We start from the raw sequence: 23,560 nt of genomic DNA on the forward strand, positions 1-23,560 counted from the left end.
TTAAATCAAACCAGTCAGAAACACTACTGTTTGCTAAAATACTTTTTTTTTTTTTTTTTTTTTTTTTTTTTTTGCGGGGGCATTGATTCTGTGAACCAGAAAGTATCAGAAGTCAAGAATGCACATTTAGGACAGATACTTAAAATGGCACTACAAAACACAATATAGATTTACAGTTCCTAAGGAATGTAAGACATGGTGCGGAATTTGATGCACCCTCTCATTCACAAGAAGTCAAAGGCATTTCATATGAGCATAAATCCTCAAGATTCCTTTCCTGGTTTGCAATTACAAGAAAAAAGCCTTCAACAAGGGAAAAGAACTGAACTTCTAGCAGACAGCACCATTAGAAGAAGAGTCTTATCATCTGGGAAGTGGGGGAGGGAAGTATTAAAAGGAAGCATATAGGGAAGCTCCTGAAGACAGCCATGTTCTGCCAACACAAGCAACACCAGAAGCTGACCTAGCCAAGCAGGACTTCTTGCACAACAAGGAGAAATAACAGAGTGATTTCTTTCTGTGTGCCAACTGTGGGCTCACCCTACCAGTAGAGCTGCTGTGCTTGGGCGCTGCAGAGCTCACAGACAGCACTTCCCCAGAGCCAACAACCTCTCGTTCCCAAGGCCAGAGGCAGAGGAGCAGCACACTCTCCTCCAGCTGCAGCCCTGCCACTTATAATGGTTAACAGGCAGCTTGAGCCCCATGACAGTAAAACATGTCTCTGATACATTTTTCTAGTAATAAGGATAAATATATTTCTTAAGTAGATGTTGGGAGCACCCAAAAGTATGTCAGGCTCTTCATCAGGCATAGAGAAGCGGGCAAGTCTCCCAACAAAGCCAAGTCCTTACAGGTCCTGCTGTCCAACACAGCTGTGAACTGGGGCCTGCACTCCAGTAAGCAGCTGGGAAATGGTTTTCCTCTTAACAGGAACCACATGAAAGGCTCCTCCCCAGATAGGATTACAGTCTGATCAGCATTTCAGTAGATTGTGATGGAGCACTGGATACCTACACCATGCTGACTGAAAAATGGAAACTGCATGTCCCATCAGAGCCTGCAGCTAACAGGTGCCATGCCAAACAAAGAATTTTTCATCTCACACAAAACCCTTAGGCATCATTTGGCTTTTACTCAGAAGTATGTGAATAGATTTTTTTTTTCAAGAAGAAATAATAATTTTAACTGTACTGCTTTCTATGAATCCACAAAACAGAAGTAAAACATACACCTGGAGAAAGAATTTAAAGCAATCTGCATTTAAAACACTACTAACCATAATTCTTCAATTATAAAAGCAAAAATTGTGTATTACATTTCTCATGTGTCTAATAGTTATCTTTGTTCTGCTTTGGATGTACTTCAGTACTTCAAGCAACAAAAATGTACCAACATTCCTCAATAAAAAGTAAAATTGTCTGCAAATACAGAGTGAGTATCTGGTGAAGATTTTTGGACAATGTCCTAAGTAGGTCAGAAAAAGGTGTGTAGTTACTTTAAAATGTGTAGTTCAACTCAGCTTTATACAATCTTAGAAAAACAGAGGGGATTACAAAAAGCATAGGAAATGATATCATCTGTCAAGCAGGGAAGGAACTTAAAAACCACAAACTGATTTCAATTAGAGCAAGCTATGCCAAGAGCTAATTTCCATTCCCACATGAAGACCAAAGCCATTTAAGTAGTTTGAACTACATTTGAGATAAAAAGGTTAACAGTAGCTTAAATGATGATTTTCATATTATCTGTTCATGTACAAATAAAGTATATTTCCTCATTTTGGGATACACACACAAATGTTCCATAACTAGTCCTACTGCTTCTTAAAAGAACTTCTCTAAGGTAAAATATTTCTTCCTCCTTTTAAAACTGAAATCATTATGGGAGACTGCTGGAACACCCAGTCATCCTTACTAAAATGAGCCACTTAAATCAGTGAACATTCTCACCCATTACCAGGCAAGAGGATCACTGACATACAGTCAGTAAACTAATTACTTATTTTCTGCTCTCTTTTGTGGGAATGTTGAAAAGAGCACTTCCAAAATCATACAGACTATTCTGTAATATTATCCTTCCAAAAGTTTACAGAAACACATTCAAAGGCTGTCTGGAGCTCAGATGATGATTTTAAAAATGCATTTTTGAAAACTAGCACAATACTGCAGGTCCAGGTTCTCTTTTCCCAGCTATATCAACAATTCCATTAATGTCAGTGGAGATATTCCGGTAAATGAAACAACCTGTTCCAGGATACCACACTGACAGAGATTTAAAAAAAAAAGGCACAGGAATTACCATAAGGCTGGTAAACGAATGCATGTAGCTTTGCCTTATCTTGGCATGCAGAGGAAATGTTAACATTAATAAAGGGTTGCTTTTAATCAATTATTGTTCCTTTTCACATCCAATGTGTAAACTGTCTGCACTGGAAACGTCTGAAGTCAAAACAGGAATAACTGCAGGAACACAGCTTCATAAGCCTGCAAAAGAGCCAGCAAGACCATACATATCCACACAGGCTTTATGTGTGGGCGATAGTCGTGTTTTTTTATCAAAGTGCTGCCCTCTTAAGCATTACAGATCCTGACTCTTTAAATAAATACCCAGCAAAACTGAGTAAAGACTTCATCACACCCAGAGCACTACCACAACCACAACCGCTCATGAAACGTGCAGGAGCTCACCAAGCAGACGAAAGGTAGCACACGTGCTATCTACTCTGCGATCCCAAACCACGAAATGGGAGGTGTGAGGGTCTGCAATCCTCGGGTGGGAAAACCAGCGGAGCCGCTGGCCCGGCGGCCCAGGCTGAGGCGCGGCAGGGCAGCCAGCGGGCACCGCGGGAGAGGCCGGCTCTGGCCTCGGTGCCCCTGCCGAGGAAACGCGCCCAGCCCCGGCCGTGCATGACGCAGGGCTTTGCCTTCCAGGAGCTGTAAACAAGGAATGACGGCCTCATCGCATCCCAGATGCTCGGCGTGCTTTCTCTGTCAAGTGACTGACTCAGGAGACAGATGGCAGCTAGGGCCAAGGCAGGACACGAGCCTGCTGCCCCACAACCCCGCACAAGGCATAGACAAAACCCCCAGTACCCTCAAAAACTCTGGGAACATTCGAAATTCAAGACCTTATACCACCTCTGACAGTAGCAGAATATAAGGCAAGGGGCTGAGCTCCAGTTTTTATTGCCATTGAGCAGACACCTCCCACTGCACCAGCGTGGGGTCCCAGGGCACGGAGCCCAGGCCCAGGCCCAGGCCCAGGCCCAGACCACAGGCAAGTCTCCGAGGAAGACTCCGGGCGGGAAGTGTCTGAGGGAGGAGCGCAGTGCTCGGCCATGCCTCTGATGCCGCTGGCAGGGAGCGGAGCAGGCCCTGCTCTGGACACCAACACTTGTCTCCACAGCCCTCAACCTGAGCACCCACCACAGCTGCCTCTGTCACACCTCGCTTCCTTCAGGGACAGCCCCATCAGCAAATGCCTTCCCCGTCTCAGCCAGCCAAAACCATTCTGACTACCGGAGCAAAACCAGGGGCTCGGCTCAGAGACAGACCTGACCCATAACCCTGGGGACAGCCTGACACCCTCCTCCTTGTTGCCCCCTGCTCCCACAGGGGCAGAGCAGCAGCTCCAACACTGGGCAGGATCACAAAGCATGAATGGAGCACAAAGCAGAGCCAGGCTGCAGCACCGACAGACACAGAGGCAGCAGGCACAGCCCGGGTGCTGTGGGGACGGCAGTGAAGCCGCTGCCGCCGCAGAGCTGGCAGAGCACAGAGCACATCTCCCACAGCACGGAGTGCTGCACATCTCCACACAGGTGCAGCCGCCGCATCAGAGCACCCACGCACTACAGCCAGCAGCAGGGAGGCCTCCACACTTGGCAATCGTATCTCAAGCCTGCTGTAAGCACACCCCAAAATTCTCTAATTACACAGAAACAACCACTACTCAGCCAGCAAGTTTACTGATGTCACTAAAATCCGTGCTGAGAAAACCACCGGTTGATCTTTTCAACCACAAATCAGATTCCTAAAGCTGACTCTTAACCAGAAAAGCTACAGCAACTGACCTGCATAAGAATCAAACTTGGAGGCTTTGTTCTGCTCTCAAATCCACATGCTTTCCAATCTGCATCAAATACTTTATTTCATGAGACAACCAGAGTATAAGAGTCACTGTCAATTCAGTTTCTGCCTATGAATGTACCTGCTAGAAAATCCATGCCCACTACTGAGCCTTTAAGTACTAAAGACACACATAGCTTAAAATATACAAAGGACATCTCAGACACATCTCATATATCAGAAGATATACACTTAATTCTGAGAAATGGCATTTTCACTCATATCTGCTATTTTTATTTTGCATGGAACAAACTTATCATTTACATTTGATTTTTAATAATTTTAATTAGTTTTTTCTTATTTTTAAAATACATAATTAAAATAAGGTTTAATGAAAAGAAAAAAATTATGTAAGGCCCACTCGTTCCTGCCAATGGTGCCAAAACATGTAACAGATACAGGGATGTATCTCTCTTTCTGTGCCCTGAAGGGTACTTGGGAGAAGGTCATACCTTCCTTTACTGGCTTACAGGACTATGGCATAAGCACCTGGTAAAACAGTAGCTGCAAACCCAGGCGGGAACACACCACCACACACATTTGTGCAGCATTTTGCACCCTTCCCTTCCTCCAGTACTTTCTGGGAACTCCACAGTTCCACATCTTCCTCATGCTGTTCTCTCCCTAACATACATCACAGGAGCATGAGATGAGTTGAACTACAAAGAACAATATTTACCATTTTAGTACATGCCATTCCATTACGTTCTGCAGTTGCTAATGTTTTTCCACTGTTACTGCATAAAAAGGATGCTAAAACCACAAACTGAAATAGTCAGTTATGTCGGAAAACGCTTATCAACCAGGAAAGCAAAAAAAATGGCAAAGTAAAAATACAGAAGCAAAGCAGACCACACACTGAGTCTCAAAAGATATTCAGAACTAAAAGGATGACCACTTTGCATAATATTACAGACCTCAGCTGACTGCTAAAGTCTGTAATATTATGCAAAATTCTCATCCCCCCCGACTTCTGTTAATACGTTGTTCAGATAGTTACAGGCATTTGTGGGAATCAGTCTCCCCCAAATTTCTTTCCAGAAACTTCACATGTCATTAAAAACCTTAATCTTTTATATTCTAAGAGACAAAAACCGTGTTCAAATGAGAACACAGAGTACTTTACAGTTGGCATCTCAGATATAAATCCTACTCTATATCAAACACTCAACTGATGTTTAGCCACTGAGTTCTCTGTTCACTGAATGAATTTAATTTTACTTATTTTTCCCTGGTTCTGAGGAACCTTCCCTGAAAACCTGAAATACAAACATTTCCAGGAAAAGTCATCTCTCTGAAAAGTTTCATTTTCAAAGCATCTTTGTTTTCCTGATGAAAAGCTGTTCCACTTAAAAACTTCGAGCAACTCTGTACCTCTAGTACCTACAGAAGTGTCACCTGAAGAAAGTCAGCAGTATTAGATTCAGAAGATATGTACTGAGCCTGGCAAGGAAATGCTCTAAAGCACGTAGGCCTAGATATTAACATACAGCATACATAATGTCTGGTTTATCTGAAGAAAATTCCAAAGCATGTCAAGTTCAGCCAATTGTCAAGAGTTGTCTCTCTATCATTACAACTTTTGTGGTATACGTGCTCATGTCTATCAGTGAACAGAGATAAGGTATTTTCCAGAAAACAAGGAAGACTGGAATTAGTGTTACAAAGTGGCAAATTAAAATAGCTTCCAATAAGACTGATTTGGGTTTGATTTGGCAAAAAGAAAAGCATCTCCAATAGCCAGTCTCTGAGTCATTCTTCAGTTTCATCACAGAAAGCTACACTTCTCTTCCTGTGGTAAAAGTATGTCTGGTGACTCAGAGGTTATTTGTCTAAAATACTGACCACTGAACTATTTTACATACCTTAGTAGCTTCACAGACTCAAAAGAGCAATATCAGAGCTACAGAAGAAATACTTACTTGATTTTGAACCACAGGAGGGGGCTATCTGACCATTTGGGCATGTGCACATGTTTGGTCTAGAGCAAAATCCATCCCCACAGGAATGTCTGCAGATTGCTATTAAGAAAACATAAATGTCTTTAAAATATGTCTCAAAAACCTCAAACATAAAAAAACACCTGATAGAAAATTCAGTACCATAACATAAATACCCACAAACTCATTAAACTGCATACAACAGATCCCAAAACTGTTCCTCCTGTTCATCTTCCTCTTTATAGGGAGCAGCTAAAACCTAGACCTTCTCCATTTGCTACGAAAAGAACATGTCACAGGCCACACTAGATATGGGGAGATTTCCTTGGAAAAGTCAAACTATTGTCCATTTTACCAGACCTTCTTGGAGGAAGGATGGCACTGAGGTAGCAACATAATGCTTCATTTATTTCTGCACCACACAGAGACAAGAGCAATAATTCCCATCTGACAGCAGGCTGCTGCAGGATCTCTGGAGGGATTCTTATCAGCATTGGGCAAAGTGCCTTTAGGAGTTATTTCTGGTACACTATTCTACTGCACATGAATATGTATATAGCACTATGATGTATGCATATATTTATATCCCTGCGTATATCTTTCAGGGGTATGGTCCAAAGAAGTGGAGAAAATGCACTTGCTGGCCTGATGCTGTTGCCTCCTTCCATTAACTTAAATAGATTAACATATTCCACTCCTTCCCGAGAGTTCACACACCCCTTGGAACCCTTTACCACAGACTTAAACAGAACACGTGGATGAGATTAATCTTTTGTTAAATACTGGCATCACGTCACTGTGTTGTAGCCCATGAAACTTTGTATATTAGCTTAATATATTTGAAATGGTAAAGCAATCATGTACAGCTACTACTGAAAACATACAGAAACACATTTCAGTTCTGGTATACGATTAAAAACCATCCTGAGACATGGAACGACAAAGATAAACATCAATCGTAACACACTAGAATAACTTACGGACTATGCATTGGTTTCCACCAGGTAACGTTTTCCATCCAGGGCAGCAGTAGGCATTGTAACGGGATCCACACACATTTGGTCTGGGGAAAAAAAAAAAAAAAGGATAAGGATGAATTATTATTTTTTTTGTGTTTTAACAGTATATTTAGTATGTTTTAACAGTAGAGGCATAAAATGGAAAAGGTAAATCACTGCAATTTGGTTTCAATAATTAAATTTAGAAGTGTTGCATGTTTTTCACCTGTAGTTGTTGGGGTTTTTAGGTAACATACACGGTTTTAAATTAAAGATTACCTTACAAGCACAAAATCAAATCAGTAACATCTGAACAACAGGAATAGAATGGGGAAACCTTGTCTCGCAACACTCCATACCTGAAGAAGTAACCATCCAGGTTTTTTGAGCAAAACTCACACTTAAAGAAAAAAAATGAGAGATTCCATCCAGCATCATTACTAAGCACAAATTAAATCTAGTGCTCTTTGAGTGGTAATTTTTAATCTTCCTGTTGCTTTCTCTTCTTTACTCTAAAGCACTATTACTGTTCCCTGTTTTGTCCATGAACAAAACTATGTAAGTGTGAGTGAAACATGCCAACAAGAACATCAGCTAAATAAATGAGTCAAAATATGTTAAATCTTCATTAGGAAAAATTACTTACTACCAACAATAAACAAGGATGTGGGTGCATGTAGTGACAGGGTCCTATGAAATGAGTCTGAGGGGCCTACTGCCCTCCTTAAATGATGTATCAACAGGAATTTTTCTTTCCAACTCATTCCTCTCATCTACATTTACCCTGTCAAATAAGTTTATTACTAGAGTTTACAATGAAAGCTGACAGGACATGACACTATTCCTATCATGACTTTATTGATAAAAATAGAAAAGTTGAAATTATTCTATTCCTCATACATAATAGATTTTTTAAATCTACCTCGTCCTATTTATTTAATGCATCTATCCATGCAAATAAAGCTAGTAAGAATACCTTCAAAAATGGGAACATGTGCCTTCTTTTGTTTTACTCTTCATAATCTTAGCAGAGGAAAATTTTACAAGCTCTATTAATATTGTGAGCAATTACTCAATAGATTAATGCAGCTAGAAACTTCCTAGGAACTTCTATATTTAAATATTGTATACAGATTAGAGACAGATTTAAATATTCACTGGTTTAGGAAGGGTTCTTAATTATTATTTTGTCCTTGGTCTTTCAGAAAGTTCTTCATTGCTAGTATTGCAGTGTCTAAGTAAACAATAGTTACTTCATATGGTGAGGCAACTTAAGACAAACAATCTCAATATATATAAACATTTCTTTATGCATGTTTTCTAACTAACAGAAGTTATATACTGTATTTGTTTAGGGATATACATTACTAGTGCAATTTCAAGTATTCTGATTACACCAATTTCAGTGACACTTATTCTTTCCAACCACGGCCAGAAACTACTTAAGTCAAAGCAACCACTACCATTACCTTCCACTGGTTCTGGATAATTACAAAATACTAACTGAGGTGAATGTAAGCAACACAATTGGACTTGTTGCAGGGTCATTTTCGCTTCCTGCAACTGGTGTTACAGACTCAAAGCCTTATTCATTTAATTCCAATGTATTCAGTTTTAGTAATGTCAGCTACTTCCCTGCAGGGCTATAAGCATGTAACTTTCCTAGAGTTCCCTATTCATCAATGCCAAATGTTGCTCCACAATCATCTGCCAAGTAAGACTGGCAAGCAGACAAGTGGGATTGCTTTTCACCTTCTCCAGTCAGAAGAAATAATGGAACTTATTAAGACAGATAGAATGGGTTTGTTGCTACCTGTTACAACCTACGGGCATAAACCACCCATTTCCGATTCCAGTTGGTGATGATCTATAGAAGGCTGACCATAAAGTGATGTTTATATACTCTGTCAAAGTTCAATCTCAGCAAGTATGTGGCTTTGGGGACCATCTGGTCCACGTTAAGAGCCAGGAGCAGATTTCTGTGTCACAGAGAAACCTGGTTTTAAAAATCTTCTTCCAAAATGGGACTCCAGGAAACCTAGATGTGCCAGCAATCAGGAAGTCAGAGACCCTGAGAGGCTTGAAGCTGTCCACAGGCTAAGCTAAGTCACACACCCAGGAGGCTCCAACTCTGGTGCAGCGTGCTTAGCTTTTAAAAAAAAAAAAAAAAAAAAGTCATCAAACTGTACTTCCATGGAACAGTTTGAGGCTGACAAGTGCATTTTCCAGTGGAACACTTTTTCGTCAGAAAGCTGATGTCTAACTTATAAAAGAAACCTATATTAAAGCCTGAATGCTGCTTCTTTGAGACAGAGGGAGGGTTCTTAAATCATGCATATTTGTAAAATGACTTTGAAAATAATTAATTTTGAAGGTTAAATTCATTGATATTTATAAGGTGATCAGACACTATAGTAATAAATCCTCATAAATAAATAAAGTATCCAAGGCAATAATAAATAAGTTACCTCATGTAAAATCATGGAAACCATCAATCAAATTGTAAAGGCTCTATCAGGGCATTTATTTTAAACAGTTACCCACTTTGTGTTAAATATGGTACATTTTTCTGCTGATATTATAAGCTATGAATACTAAAGAAGTGTTTTATATTCTTATAAAACTTTTTTCCTGAACAGCACTAGAAACAGAATTCAGTTATAAAATCTGTTTTTTAATGATAGAACAAGCAAAAAAGTATCTATACACCCTCAAACCACCTAGAGTACCTTCCTTTCACTCCAAAGCCCAGAGAAGGAATAGAGAATCTCAGAACAAAGCTGTTACCATTGCAATTAAAAATAAAAAAAATCTTTCATTTCATTTTAGAGATTTTAGAGTCACTTAACAAATTTGTAAAGTATAGAAGGATTTCTGCAATGGTATGGTGCTCAGAGACAGGATGGCTGATGCCCAGAGTTTCACCAAAGATGTCCAAAGTAAACAAAATATTATGTCTTTGATTAATGATACGCAAGTAGAAATTCAGTAGCAAAGTGAGTTGAATTATCAAAAGTCATTAGACATGAGTCATCAACTAGAAAAATCTTGGAGCAGCAGAGAGAAAACGGTTCATCTGGAAATTCCAATAACTAACATTTGAGAGGGACAGATTTGCATAGATATTGACAGCACCTGCATGCACCAAAGTAGAAGATTCTTCTTCAGACGCAGCCACAGGGGCCCTGCACCCCGTGCCGAAGTAAAGCCGTGCCCGGTCCTTTCCCAGCGCGTGGGGAATGAGCCGGGCAGAGCTGCGGCCTCGGCTCCCAGAGGTGGCCACGCGTGGTCCTGCGCCGGTCAGCGCGGCGCTGCAGCACAGCCGCCGACTGTCACAGCCTCTCCTTTCTCCAGGGGCAAAACCGATGTCACCCATGGAAAGGACAGACTGGGTCTGCCCCTCCCTGCCTTCCAGAGCCCTGACTCAGCAGGGATGTGTGGCTGCCCGCCTCCCCCGACCTGCGGCCATTCCCCAGGTACTGCGGGTGGGTTGGTGGAGCGGGCACACAGAGGTAAAAAAATGAGAAGCAAATCATGCTAAGCTTGGCAGACTCTTCTCATCAGGAAACGAGGGTACGTGACAGCCAGAGAAGTGAGGGAGACGTTCAAAAGCCCTGTGTGAAGGCGGGCAGCAGCGAACACCCAGCCCGGGAATGGCAGGGACACCGCTGGCATAGGGACTGTCCTGTCCGGGGTGCCGGCAGAGGCACGATCGGAGCCCCGTGCTGCAGCCTGCCAGGGGGGAGGGCTAACTCTCTCCATCCCCACTCTGCCCTGACTGTGACCCCTCGAGGAAGTTACAGCCCTCTCCGGAAGAAAGCATTGCCCATCTGCAACTCCCATGGGAGGAAGAGTTTCTGGCACTGCTGTGAGCGACGCTTCAGGCAGAAATTTTGTCAGCAGCGCTGCCATGCACCGGCCAACGCTGGCGTAATCCGCGCTGAATCAAACCCAAAGCACGGGTCTCAAATAAATTAGACAGAGACCAGACAGAGTGGGCAGAGAGCAGCTGAGAGAGCAAGAGAAACAGCTGACCACCAATTAGAGAGCTGGCATGCAGGGATACTGGAAAGGGTTTCTCATCGCTCCCCCAACTCGTTTTTCCTCTCCCTAGGAAAACACAGGGGGATTCCTCCTTGCAAGAGAACGTTTCATGGACAAGTTCTATTAACTATTTGGCTACGGTGGTTAGCATATGACCCAGTTTTCTGGCAGAAAAATACAATTTAAAGCAATATCATCAGCCAGTGGTTGTTTATAGAGAAAGCTTTGCCTATTTTTCTTCTTATGTGGGTAACTCTGGTAGCTGCTAAAACTGTACCCAGAACTATTTGCTGATCATTTCCACATAAAATTGGAGTGATGTTTCCATGCTTGCACTGGGGAGTTAGAAAGAATGACAAACTGCACCTGAAAAAATGGAAGACTGGTCTTTAAAATGTGCTTTTTAAGGCTCCAGAATGTGGTGATGAATAGATTTTACAAGTAGGTTTCAAGAGAGACAAAATCAGATCTACACTTTTTGCTGTAAATCAGCTTTATGTACCTACCTAAACTTCTCAGTGTCTCAGAATAAATACTAAATGCACAGACTGGCACAGCTCTGCTGACTCCACTGGAGTTTTACTCAGCTTTTCCACAGAATCAAGAACTTCCATCGCCAGATATAGTCCAAACTTTAGTGGACACAGCCATGAGCAACCTGATTTAAGTTCACCCTGCTCTGAGTGGGGGTTGGACCATATGGCCTTCCAAGATCCCCTCCCCGCTTAAATGACAGAAGCCAAGTATGCATAAATTAGAAGTCGGTATCTAAAGCACCTCCTTTAGCTGTGCTGGCACTTACTCCCTCCTCCAAGCAGTGAGCAAAGCAGAGCTGGGAAGGGAAGATCTGGAAGTGGGATGCAGCAGTAACAGCTGCAGCACATGACGGGCAGCAACCCTGACACACCACGGTGCGTCAAGCCCCAAGGAAGAAGCCTGGTTATGCTTCCAACTGACCACTTTCAGCAAGTACACCCACAAATTGAAAAACTTAATTGTACATCAGATAGAGCCAAAAACACAGACACAGGTCTGCATTTAGCATGCATAAGGCTCATTTCCAGTTATCTCAAGTAGTTTAAACGGGGGTTTATTTTCTGTTGTTTAGCTAGATATTACAAAAATGGAATGTTTTTATCACTGCGCCCCTTTTAACCATTCAGTGAAGATCATGAAGAGAAATCCTGAAGCTACTTATTTCAATTATATAAAAGGAAAACCTACGAAACTACACTAGACTCTGGGACAAACACAAAATTTAGCTTCTATTATACTAAGAAGCATGCACTTTTTAGCAAAGTATATTTTTTTTACATGCAAAGGATTGCATCTGATGTACTCATTTTTACACTGCAATAAGTAAGCCTGTGCCATGCAGAGAGCCTAATATGATAACTATTTCTCACTCTGACAGTAAGGATACCGCTGTCCCAAAATCCTGGCTCAGTTCAACTAAAAAAATAACACGCTGAGCAGCTCTACGGGTATCTTTGGCTCTGGCCTATGTGCAAGTCAAGAGTTCAAAATGACATGCAAGTTTCCTGCAGCAACATTGAACACTTTTCTAACCCTAACCTCCATCACACTGTGACAGCGAAATACAGCAATCCAACAACAGCATTGACATTAAGAGAATTCTTCCGCACTTGCTCTGAAAATCCAGCCCTGTCTTTTGCAGGGACACGCTCATCTAACCTGACAGCCAGGCATTGTTCTCATTCATAGCCAGGGACAGACGCGTTTCTGGCATGTTCTCCTTCATTGTTCCACTTGAGAATGTCAACGGGTCCAGTTCAAAACCCATCTACATGGCTGTATAAGACACATAAAGTACAAGTACGTCACCACAAGGAACTGTCTGCCGGGCCAGACAAGTGCAGTGGATAAACAGGAAGGATCCATCAGGTACTTTTTTTTAAAACACACACACACACAAAAAACCAAACTAAAAGGATATATTCAGAGGACAAGAAGTCTTTTCTGTCTGGCAGCACTAAAAACATCCCATGGGAAATGGATGTAACTGTGGGCTAAGGCAATGCTTAACGGTCCAGATGTCACTTCCAAGAGGGGAACGGGGAAAGATCATTTCACATCTCCAGGTCTACTCCCCACACTCACCACATGCCCACTAATGGTTACTGAGGAGGCAAACCTCTAACAGTTTCCCAAGGGAAAGCACCCAGGGAGCTCAGGACTTCCACCAGCCCATGCCCAAGCTGAACAGCAGCACAAGGGCTGGTGTGGGGCACGCTGGCTAAACAAACCCAAGGCCAGCCAGCTCCTTGTTGAGGCTTCTCTGGAGGCTGCAGGCTGTGCTGGTGCCAGCCACCATCCTCCCCATGGAGGACACCCAGTCCTTTAGGGAATCTCTTGTACCTGACACTTGCATTAATACCATCGGAGAATGCCCTTAGGTGTTAAGCAATGCTATTAATTTGTGTATTAAGTGCTCTCCCTTAGGCTATAGAAGATTTATTTTAGGAAAGTTATCAGTATTTCTCCTTCTCCCTTCACTACACACTATTCTACCCTTCCAGTCTCTACTTGCTGTGACAGTGATTCCACATTTTCAAAAGGCCAGTTACCTGCACATCTGCCATAAGGAAAGAAGAAAACCCTGTTGATATAGATCCCACTGTTTAAGTTCAACTTGTCCCTAGCAGACATTGGTAATTGACTCTGTACACAGGGAAGAGAAAAAGATGAATTATTAGTGGGAAAAACAAAGAAGAGACAGGAAAATAATATTCCTGAAAGGAAACAAATTTTAGTTTGCAATCTCAGCTGAACATCACTGGATATTCTGATGTCCTCCAGCAAAATATGAGAGAGAGGGAAGCTTGAAAAAGAGGATGAAAATGATTAAGACAGTAGACAAAAGAACTGTGGCTTTCATTTGGTATTTCTGAGGCTATAATGGTCATGAATCATTTCATAAAATGAGAAGTAGAAAGGAAAACAACAGATTCTCCAGCAAGTCAACATTGAAAATATTTTTCCAGATAAAAGCTAGACCTCCTTCATACTTCAGTGAAGATCTATAAGCAAAACCAGAAGGCAGAGGTTTTAATTTAACAGGCTATATTTTACATCCCAATGTACCTTCCAAAGAAGAGCCCAACTTTACTGAACTGTCACAAAAAACCAAACGATTTTCCTCATGCTTCTATCTGCACACCAGCCTTAGCATGAATGAGGCTGTTCAGTAGGTCTGAAATCCTTTTAAAAAGGTTACATAAATAAAACTAGGTGGGAAAGTCAGAATGGATGAGAAAACAACCAAAGGAGAAATGTAAGACTGAAAAGCTACAAATATATTTCCCAGCACAGTGCAATGGTTAATCAGAAACACTCCAGGCCACAATTGCTCCATTCTACAAAAATATTTACTGAGTCTGGGGAGCAAGACCAAAGTGACAGACATGCCTCTATATTCTCTTCATCTTTAGGGTTCAGCAGAGAGATGAAGAAGAAGAATGAGATGGGAGTCACTCTTATTGCAAAACAAAAAAGTTAATGATTCATTTCTTACTAATTTCATATCTGCACATTCAAAGATCTCAGGGTCCTAAAATCTTATTTGAGATGGCCAGTGGCAGACACTATTACCCAGTGTCTACCACATTTCTACCAAGAGGAAATTTTCCTAGTGATTCATACAGCTAAATATTTGGGGTCTTTTATTTTGGGTAATACTGTTCTAACGATCACGGGTTGCTCAGTCCATGAACATATTTAAAGTGACCCTTGTCAAAAACTGTATTGAAGTTCATACACTAAATATTCAAGTTTGCAGGATGAAAGAGGAATGACAGAGACTGTCCCAAGTGAGCAGCAATGCTGAGCAACACACCACGGGAAAGAAAAACAAACATACAGGGAAACAGAAGCTGTAATCTTATTTGATAAGGACAATTGTAAGTGAAGCTGACAGATGGACTGTTCCTGCCAAGCTCTGACCCAGAGATTCTCCCTTTGCTCCAAGATCAACTGAGAGCAGCCCTATGCTTACTTCAAGCCTGCATCCTCAAGCACAGCTCCAAAGGTTCTGACACCAGTTGTGACACTGCACATAGAGCAGAACTTATCCAGTGACCAAGGCGAACAGACCCAGGTGATACAGAATCTGATGAACAACTTGTGGAACCACCACTGAACACAAAATGTATCCTGTGCTGGCTAACAACAGGGGAGAAGTCTACTTTTTTAAAACTTAAGTAGGTTCTTGATTGAGGAGAGTGCAGCTATGCCTATCCAGAGTTTCTTCTGTCTCCTTGATACAATTCTCTCAGGAAACCTGCACTGCAAACTGCAAATTACTGCACCCTGCTCCAAGAAGACACACTTTCTGCAGGTGCTGTTCTTTCCCCAACCCTTTACGCCTCCAGTTTCTCAAGACAGCACACCCCTGTCAATAAAAGTTCAATTAAACAAACTGAAATCAGAAAGTCTCCAGAAAGACACCACCACACACAAGATTAGACAACTGCATAACAAATCCACAGAAGAAAATGATTACTGGGAACACAAAGAAAGAAACAAAGTACTATCCATGACATCCCTTGTGCTCTGAGTAAAGACTGTGGGATTAATCTGCTTCTAACCTGCCAAGCAATTAAGTCATAGCAACAATCAGCCTTAAAAGACCCCTCAGGATGTACCTTCCTGCAACAGGACACAAAGTGACAATCCTGATGTGAAATACACAAAGTGAAATACACCACAGGCCAGCTGCGACTGGTCCTGCAGCATCTGGGGCAATGTATCAGGCCAGTCTGATACAGACAAAAGCTAAGCAGACAAAAATGAATAAATAGATAAATGAGGAAAGGAATTACATCCAGTCTTGCCTTCCTGTTCAACATGTCACCTTGGCACAGTGATGCAGGGTCACTGGAAATCTGCTTCATCTTAAGTCTCCCAGGCTGATTTTACATTTCCAAAACAATCTTGTTTCACACAGTACATCAAGAATGCTGCTACCTGTTTATTGCAGCCTTTTTCCTCTGCTTGCTCTGTTTATGACCTATTACCATCAAATGGCAAGAAAGTAATTATCTAATGTATTTTAGGAGAGGCACATGGCACTTCAAAACCATTTGTGTCCTGCTACAATATACTATGAAAAAGATCACAGAGAGGAAGACTGGCTAAGCTGTCAGTAAGAGAATCACATGAGCCTCAGAGCCTCCTACTGAAAGGGAGACTCCAACAATATTCACCAAGAGTTTTAACCACAGGTTGCACTGACATGCCCAAAATGAATAAAGTCCTAATTCTGCCCTACAAACTACACAGGCTCAGAAGTCTATCCCCAAAACTAATAAACCAAAATTCGGATTAAGGCTGTGCCTTCTGTCCAAATGACATAATTTTGATATCTAAATGGAGACTACAAGGCTACAAAGCCCTGAAGATTATTTACTTTTTTCTGTTTTTCTCCTGCTCCACAAAGTCACACCTACATCAAATCACATCATACCAAAAGAGAGGAAACACATATAGGAGACACAGTGCCACTATCTATGAACTTATTTCACCCCAGAACTAGATTTCCAAGGATTATATAATAACAAAAGAACAGCACCACAATCACTGGCAAATACATTCAGAGAGGTGCAGAACATTAACACTATGTGTAGTTGCCAAGGACAACCTCAGTTGTCCACACTAGGATATGCTGGAAGAGAAGTTCTTCATCCTCCATGTAAGTTTTACCCCACAGGCACAGAGGACTGGAAGGAAGCCAGCCATGCCACCTGGAAGCCAGGTGAGTGCTCCAGCACATCAGATATTACAGCAACCTGCATGTATTTTTAATTAAGTTTTTTATTTCCAAGTACTCAGGCTGCCTCCTGCTTGCAGAGTGGCATTGACAAGGTGCGGCAACAGCAGCTGCCCAGAGGTGTGCAGGCCACAAGTGGCAAGAAAAATCTTTGAGGTTTCTCAGTATAAACAAATATTTACCAGTACAGAAAGTCTGCTTTTCTTCAGCAGGCTTTTAGTGGTAAAGATTGATTTAAAACAAAAACCAGAAGCCCTAATTATATAGCTAAACACTAGAATTAAGTTATAGATTTATAAGATTATTCTATTTCAGGGAGCACTGATGCATAAAAAAGGGTCCAACCTTTAAAAATGCAGCCAAGTTTACTCAAGGAAGTGTATCAGTAAACCTGTGGTCTTCATTTGAGATAACCAAAAGAAGTTGGTCCAAAAAGCTCAATCCTCTCTTGAATACCTTTAATCCAAGACTTTTTTGAATCCTTTTGTAGCCAACTATGCTGTTCTGCAATATTTGCTATCATTTCAACTTAATAAAAGCAAAGAAATTAAATCATTCTTGCACAAATACATTTAATTAGTCTCCTAATTAGAAACATGTCAGAATTCAGCTATCTTGAAGAAATTTCAGTTCTTTCAAAATTTCTGCTATTTGTTAAGCAAATCATTGCATTCCCTGGCCATTATACTGAGAAGAGAATGATAAACATGACAAACATTGCTTAAAATGTTATTAAGAACTGACTGATACTCATTAGTGTTTGAAGTCATCTAGCATCATCAGAAAATGAGAAATCCTAAGTAATTTTAAGATCCCAGCACATAAATACACACTGAATTAGGCCAAACACAGATGGCATTAAAAGGACTTCACCTCTTATGTCTCCAAAGCAGGATTGATTCGAACTACATGAGCAGCAAGTGTAACGTCTTAAAATGAGAACCTAAGAGGCACCTTCAAATAATTTATAATTATTAAAATCAAAATATGCTTCTAGAATCACATTATACATTCAGACAGCTCATTGCCATAAACAATGAGGCAAAGGTCACACAAATGAAAGCAAACATCTCCTGCAGTCAACAGCTTGCAGTAAAAAATGTTAAGTAGAAAAAATCATGAGAACTGTAACAGATCTTAAGCTTCTTCGTTTTAACATACAAGACCAGTATTCACACACAGACTAACCTCAATACTTTCCAATACTAGAAGACTTCCAATAGTCATTATAATCAAACACACAAAATGACTAAAGTGTAAAAGAGTTTTCTCTAAAAATGTATCCCCGTGTGCCTTACAATCAGAGCAAGAGTTCATTTCAAAATGAAAAGAAAGTCAACTGCAATAACATGGAAATAAAGTTTCCCAGCATCTGTTATGACTTGTATTACAATTAACAGATTCCCAAATGTATTTGTACTGATGAACAAGTTAAAAAAATACTATGTCTTCTTGTAAAATCATATTTTTAGTGCTTTAGTCCTCCAATTACAATGAATAATGTATGTACAGTTCCTGTACATTCAAAATATGTTTTCCATCTGTCTTTCCAAATTCGTTCCAACCTTGTCTGTTAAAATGACAATTATTTTTATTCACATTGTATAGTACTGTACCACACCTAAGAAAGTGCTCACAACTTCTAAACTGGAAATATCCAGCAGGATTCACCCAATCATGATCAAAATTACTGTCCTCCAAGCAATTTGGGGACTCTATACTCAACCTCAAATCAGGGTTGCAAAAGAAGGTCTAACAAGAAACCAAACTAATAATTTATTTTGTTTTTTTCTCGGTTCATCTGGCAAATTATTACATCCTTGTTAAGAATCAGCTTTCCAGGAGCACTCATTCATATCGGTAATATTCAAAAAAACTGACCAAGATACAGAATAACTAAAATTTATGTTGACATTATCTCTAGATTTGCAGATTACTAAGCAGATCCATAACTCATAGATAATATACAATAAAAAGAAGAATTATTGCAAAGGACATAAAATATGGTAGGCTTCTGTCACATATAAGAATTAACTCATAAGATTAAAAACTTACCCAACCCCTTTTAGATTCCAAAAACAATTAACACTTGAAATACCATCCTTGGATGTATTATTATTATGTCTAAACAGCACAGTTTAGAGTGACAGTTACACACACCAAAGAAATTCTATCCTCAGCTAACGAGCCTCGAACTTCCACCAGGTCAGCACAGTGTGCTAGATGGCATATTCTGTGGAAATGTGGGCAAAAAATGGTGTTCATCAGTTTGATATTAACTCAGAATCCTATAACAACAAAGATTATTAAAGCACCCTAAAGAATACAGGCACTTTCCAATAAATGTTTTTCCTCATCATCTTTTATTGCTTGCAATTGATCCCTCAAGCTTTACTGCACATCCTTCTCTCCTCCTAGATTTTGTCACATCTACTTTGGATCTGCTTTGTCCAACTATTTCTTTTGTGAAAAAGGTATAAGGAAATTAAATAAGAGAGTTTGAGCCTATAAAATCAGATCCATGAGAAATAATGCTGACAGCTTGCATCCAATTTTACAGCACATAGATCTAAAAACATAAACCTTTATCAATCAGGCAAGCATTAAAAAACCCAAGATTCTAAATCCAAATATAGGTAAAAAGTACTACAGAATTACGAGGAAGTTAGCAAGAAATTAAAGCATATTCATCAAGGCCTCTAACAATAAAGTTGTAATAGCTCCTTTTTGAGAAAATGGGGGGCAAAAAAAGCAAATATCTTGCATCCCATTCCAGAAGCATAACTATTTTAACAGAATTTTTGTTACATTTCTCCGATGTCTGACAACAAAAAATGTGGCTATGGGCTGAAAAGGCACATTGGATCACCTGAGAAAGGAAACTTCTTTTTTATTACTTTATTACAAACTTTTCACCTTCAATGAACTAGATTTTCAACTGCACATGCACGCAATGCCTTTCAGCTGACTTCACAACTATTTTTGCACTGGAAAGGTGTTCCATTAGAATGGGGAAAAGTTTGCCTGACACAGATTTAGCCTTTTAAAAAGACCTCTCCCCTAAGCATGCACCACAATGTTTTCTAAGAAATTAAACTCTTGCATGCTTGGGCTCACTCATACTAGTACTACACAGACAGTCCATATGAGAGCAAGACGGACATCACAAAAGGCTCAAGGTGGAGATGAGAGAGGACAGCTGATGGAAAGGGCATGCTGTGGGCTCCAGGCACCGCCGTTATTCTGCTTTATGCAAAGCAGAAGCGCGGGATGCGGGAGGAATGCACAAGCCCGCAGTGCGCCTTTATCTAAGGCCTTCCTAGGAGATAAATTAGCGACCTCCGCGCTGCTGGGGCTCATCCTCACGAAGCATCGCCCACCCAGAGGTGAAGCGGGGCTGGAGGTCGCAGAGGGCCCAGCACCCAGCCCGGCGGGGGGAGCTGGGAGGGTGCCGGGGCTCCCTCGGCGCGCCCCCAGCCCTGCGGAGCTGCAAGCGGCGTGCGGCGCCCCCCAGCCCGAAGCGTTCCTAGTATGGGCAGCCCCAAGGGGGCTCGGGGAGGTCCCGCACCCCCAGAGCTCGCCCCGCCAAGGGGTTCTGGCTATAGACACACACACAAACGCGGGCAGATGTGCTCCGGCTGCCCGGCCCGAGCCGCGGCAGCCCGGGAGGGGCCGGGGCCGGCCCCACACCTACCCTTTGAGCGCGTCGTGCCCGCCGCCGTGCCCTCGCCTCTTGGCCCGGCTGGACCGGCTCTCCTTGGCGCTCACCCCCTCGGTGTGCCCGGCGGCGGCGGCACTACCAGCCTGGGACGCCCACAGCACGGCAACTCCCAGGGCGATCCCCAGCAGCCGCCCCCGCCACATCGCGTCCCCCGAGCCCTCGGGCTGCGAGCGGCCGCTGCCTCCTCTCCGCTGCCGAAGACTGCCGGTCCCCGGCGCCCTGTCTCCGACCGGCCTCTCCAATGGGAGCTGCGAGGGAGAAATGAGGACGAAGGGGAGTTAGTGACCGAGGAAAAGCGGCCGCGGCCACCCCGCGCCCCCCGCCGCCTGCCCCCGCGCCCCGGCGCCGTCGGCCCCCGGCCAGCCCGGCGCTATCGCGCCGGCGAGAGGCGGCGGCCGCGGGGGATGGCGAGGGGCTGCCCGGGGCCGCGCGGGCTCTGCCTCCCCTTCAGCAGCATCCGCGGGGGCTCCCGCACCAGCCGCGGACAGACCGCGGCCGCCGCCACCGCTCCCGAAGCCGCTCCGGGGCTGGAAGTATCCCCTGGGCACGAACCCTCCCGGCTCCCCGAGCCGGGCACCGCTAGAGCCGCAGCGGCCGGAGCGCCGCGGGCAGGAGCCCCGCGCCCAGCCCGCCCGCCCCGGGAGAACCCGCTGCGAGGGACGCGCACCCGCTGGAGCCGCCGCCGCCGGCTGCCGTTCCCGCTGCTGTTCCAGCTGCGGCCGCTGCACCCGCCGCTAATCCAGCTGCGGTTCCAGCTGCCCCCTCCCTCCTCCTCCTCCTTTTTCCCCTCCTCTCTCCCCCCCCTCTGCTCTTCAAGTATCGCCCGCCCAACCCTTTCTCGCGAGAGAGAGGGGAATAAAAATGTTCCCCCCACCCCCGAGCCGCCAACCGGGGGCTCCCGGCGGTGTCCGAGTGGCTCCTGGCCATCCGCGCCGTGGGTCACCTGCGGCCGGCCCGGGGCTGGCGGGATTCTCGGCCCCGAGAGGCTTCCCGGGAGCCGCGGGAAGCGTGCGGTGCTGCCCGGGAGGACGCGGCGCTGCCGCTCCCTCCGCTCCGGAGGCAGCTGCGGCCAGGCAGCGCTGCCAGCTCCGGTTACCCCGCGGGTCCCCGGCTCACACGGCGGCAGAGGCATCAGCGGCTGGGGCAGCCTTAACGCTGAGCCAAGTGTGTCAGACAGGAGTGGAGAGAACCGAAGAAGTGCACGACTCTGCCTCCGTCTAAATGCATATAGATATGTATATGTAGAGGTATCTACTGCCTAGAGGTGCAGCATATTGCATCTGTAGCTTATGAAAAAATAACATAAAGGTATCTGTTTCCCTTATAAGGAAAAATAGCATCGATGGTGGCTTTACTGGAGAGGCAGCTGCAGAATGAATAATGTGCTTTCTAGTAACTAACATGGCACAGACACCAAGGCACCGAACTCTTCTGTACCTACTCCTAAATCTCCACAGCCAGCTCCAGAACAAATGCCTGCCTCATCCTTCTCAAGGAAAGAAAGCCTTACAGTATTTGTGGTTTAAATCAAAAACAGCAAACCACCACCAGCATCTGAAAAGTAGAAAGTTTTTATACTGAAATAATTGAGCAGGGAACACAACACAGTTAACAGGGTTCAAGCCCAGATTCTGTATGCTCCTATCAAGTAACTCTCTGTATCAGGATTTTCCTATTTCAACATACACAGGAAATAAAATTTAAAAAAAAAAATAAAAACACCACCGCCACCAATTAGACTGAAAGTAAATTATACGCATGCATTCTTCTGCTGCTCACATATAAATACTTTGGCAGAAATGTTGGATTTCATAATTTGCAGGTATTTTCCTTTTTTTGTTAGTTTCAGGCAGGCACTGATGGTTAGTGGTTCTGTATTATTACATTGATGTTGCCTATGCTCAGCTGCACAGTTTCATAAGCAAGCAGCTGACCAGGCACAGCAGCTGCCAAACCACCCTGCCCAAAGATAAATGCATAGTGTATTCTGCCACTAAAACAGTATCAGGAAAAAAAGGAAGCAGTGTGTGAGATTTCCTGGTACCAATCTGCTTACAGCTGAACTGCAATGGTGACACAAGATATGACAGATGCTAGTTGAAATATACAGCTTGAATCAGTTTAGAGTAGTTTACATATAACATATATAAATATACATTGTCCTTCTAAACATACATAGAAGCATTTAAACTATGTACTAATCACAATAGCAGCTTTCTAATCCTTTTGGCTGATTTTTATCATCAAGAAAAGTATTAAATTCTGCAAATTACAAAACAGTCGTTTGATTTTGACCATTTCAATGTCACTTAACAGTTTAGTGTTAAGACTTCCAGGTAGTGAGTATATGGTAAAATGTTGATGTGAAATACTATGAGATACTGGCCCAAGAAAGAAGTAATGGGTTAGACAGTATGCCATTTCAGTGTGCCTGAACAAGGCTCAAGACAGTAGCAGCCCACACTTTATACAACTATTTTGTAACTTGTACAAAATGAACTAATTAACTTCAATTCTGCAAGCAAAGTATTACTGATTTGCAGTTTCCACCACAGAAATAGAAGTTAGGGGTTGTGATTAATGAGAAAGGTTGATTTTTCTGTTACAATCCAGTTGGATAAATAGGAATTTGATTTTTCAAATTTTTTTTTGTCTGACACATAAGCATAGAAAGATTAAGTACTTTTTATGGCTATGCTGGTTGAAGAGACAATATAGCATTGCCTAAAGACTTTCTTTTGCAGTGTCAAATAAAAATTTGCTCAAAACCAAAAAGAGATGAGGATAAAGGTGGTAGTAATTATTCCTTCTATTAAGAAATTCAGGACATACAGTACATTGATATCCAGACCTCTTCCTTCACTATCATCCATCCATACAGCAAAATCTGAACATTTAGTTAACATAGAAGTTAAAGTGAACCTGCAAAAATGTCACCAGAT

General features: G+C 42.7%; 1 protein-coding gene across 3 annotated transcripts in view; it reads right to left on the reverse strand.

Annotated features, from left to right (window-relative positions):
* The window catches only part of FBN1 (fibrillin 1), a 142,308-nt gene extending 120,923 nt beyond the window's left edge, over positions 1-21,385 (reverse strand). For all 3 annotated transcript variants that reach the window (XM_066196683.1, XM_066196684.1, XM_066196685.1), the window contains exons 1-4: positions 21,286-21,385; positions 20,592-20,866; positions 7,048-7,130; positions 6,050-6,148 (exon numbers count right to left, since the gene is read on the reverse strand). In XM_066196683.1, the coding sequence (XP_066052780.1) occupies positions 6,050-6,148; positions 7,048-7,130; positions 20,592-20,761 (352 nt within the window). In that variant the 5' untranslated portion in view covers positions 20,762-20,866; positions 21,286-21,385. The remainder of the gene's footprint in view (positions 1-6,049; positions 6,149-7,047; positions 7,131-20,591; positions 20,867-21,285) is intronic.
* Between the last annotated feature and the right edge of the window lie 2,175 nt (positions 21,386-23,560).

Source organism: Chamaea fasciata, unplaced genomic scaffold (assembly GCF_029207755.1).
Source record: "Chamaea fasciata isolate MVZ Bird 193981 ecotype frontalis unplaced genomic scaffold, bChaFas1.0.hap1 SCAF_14, whole genome shotgun sequence".
Taxonomy (NCBI): Eukaryota; Metazoa; Chordata; class Aves; order Passeriformes; family Sylviidae; genus Chamaea; species Chamaea fasciata.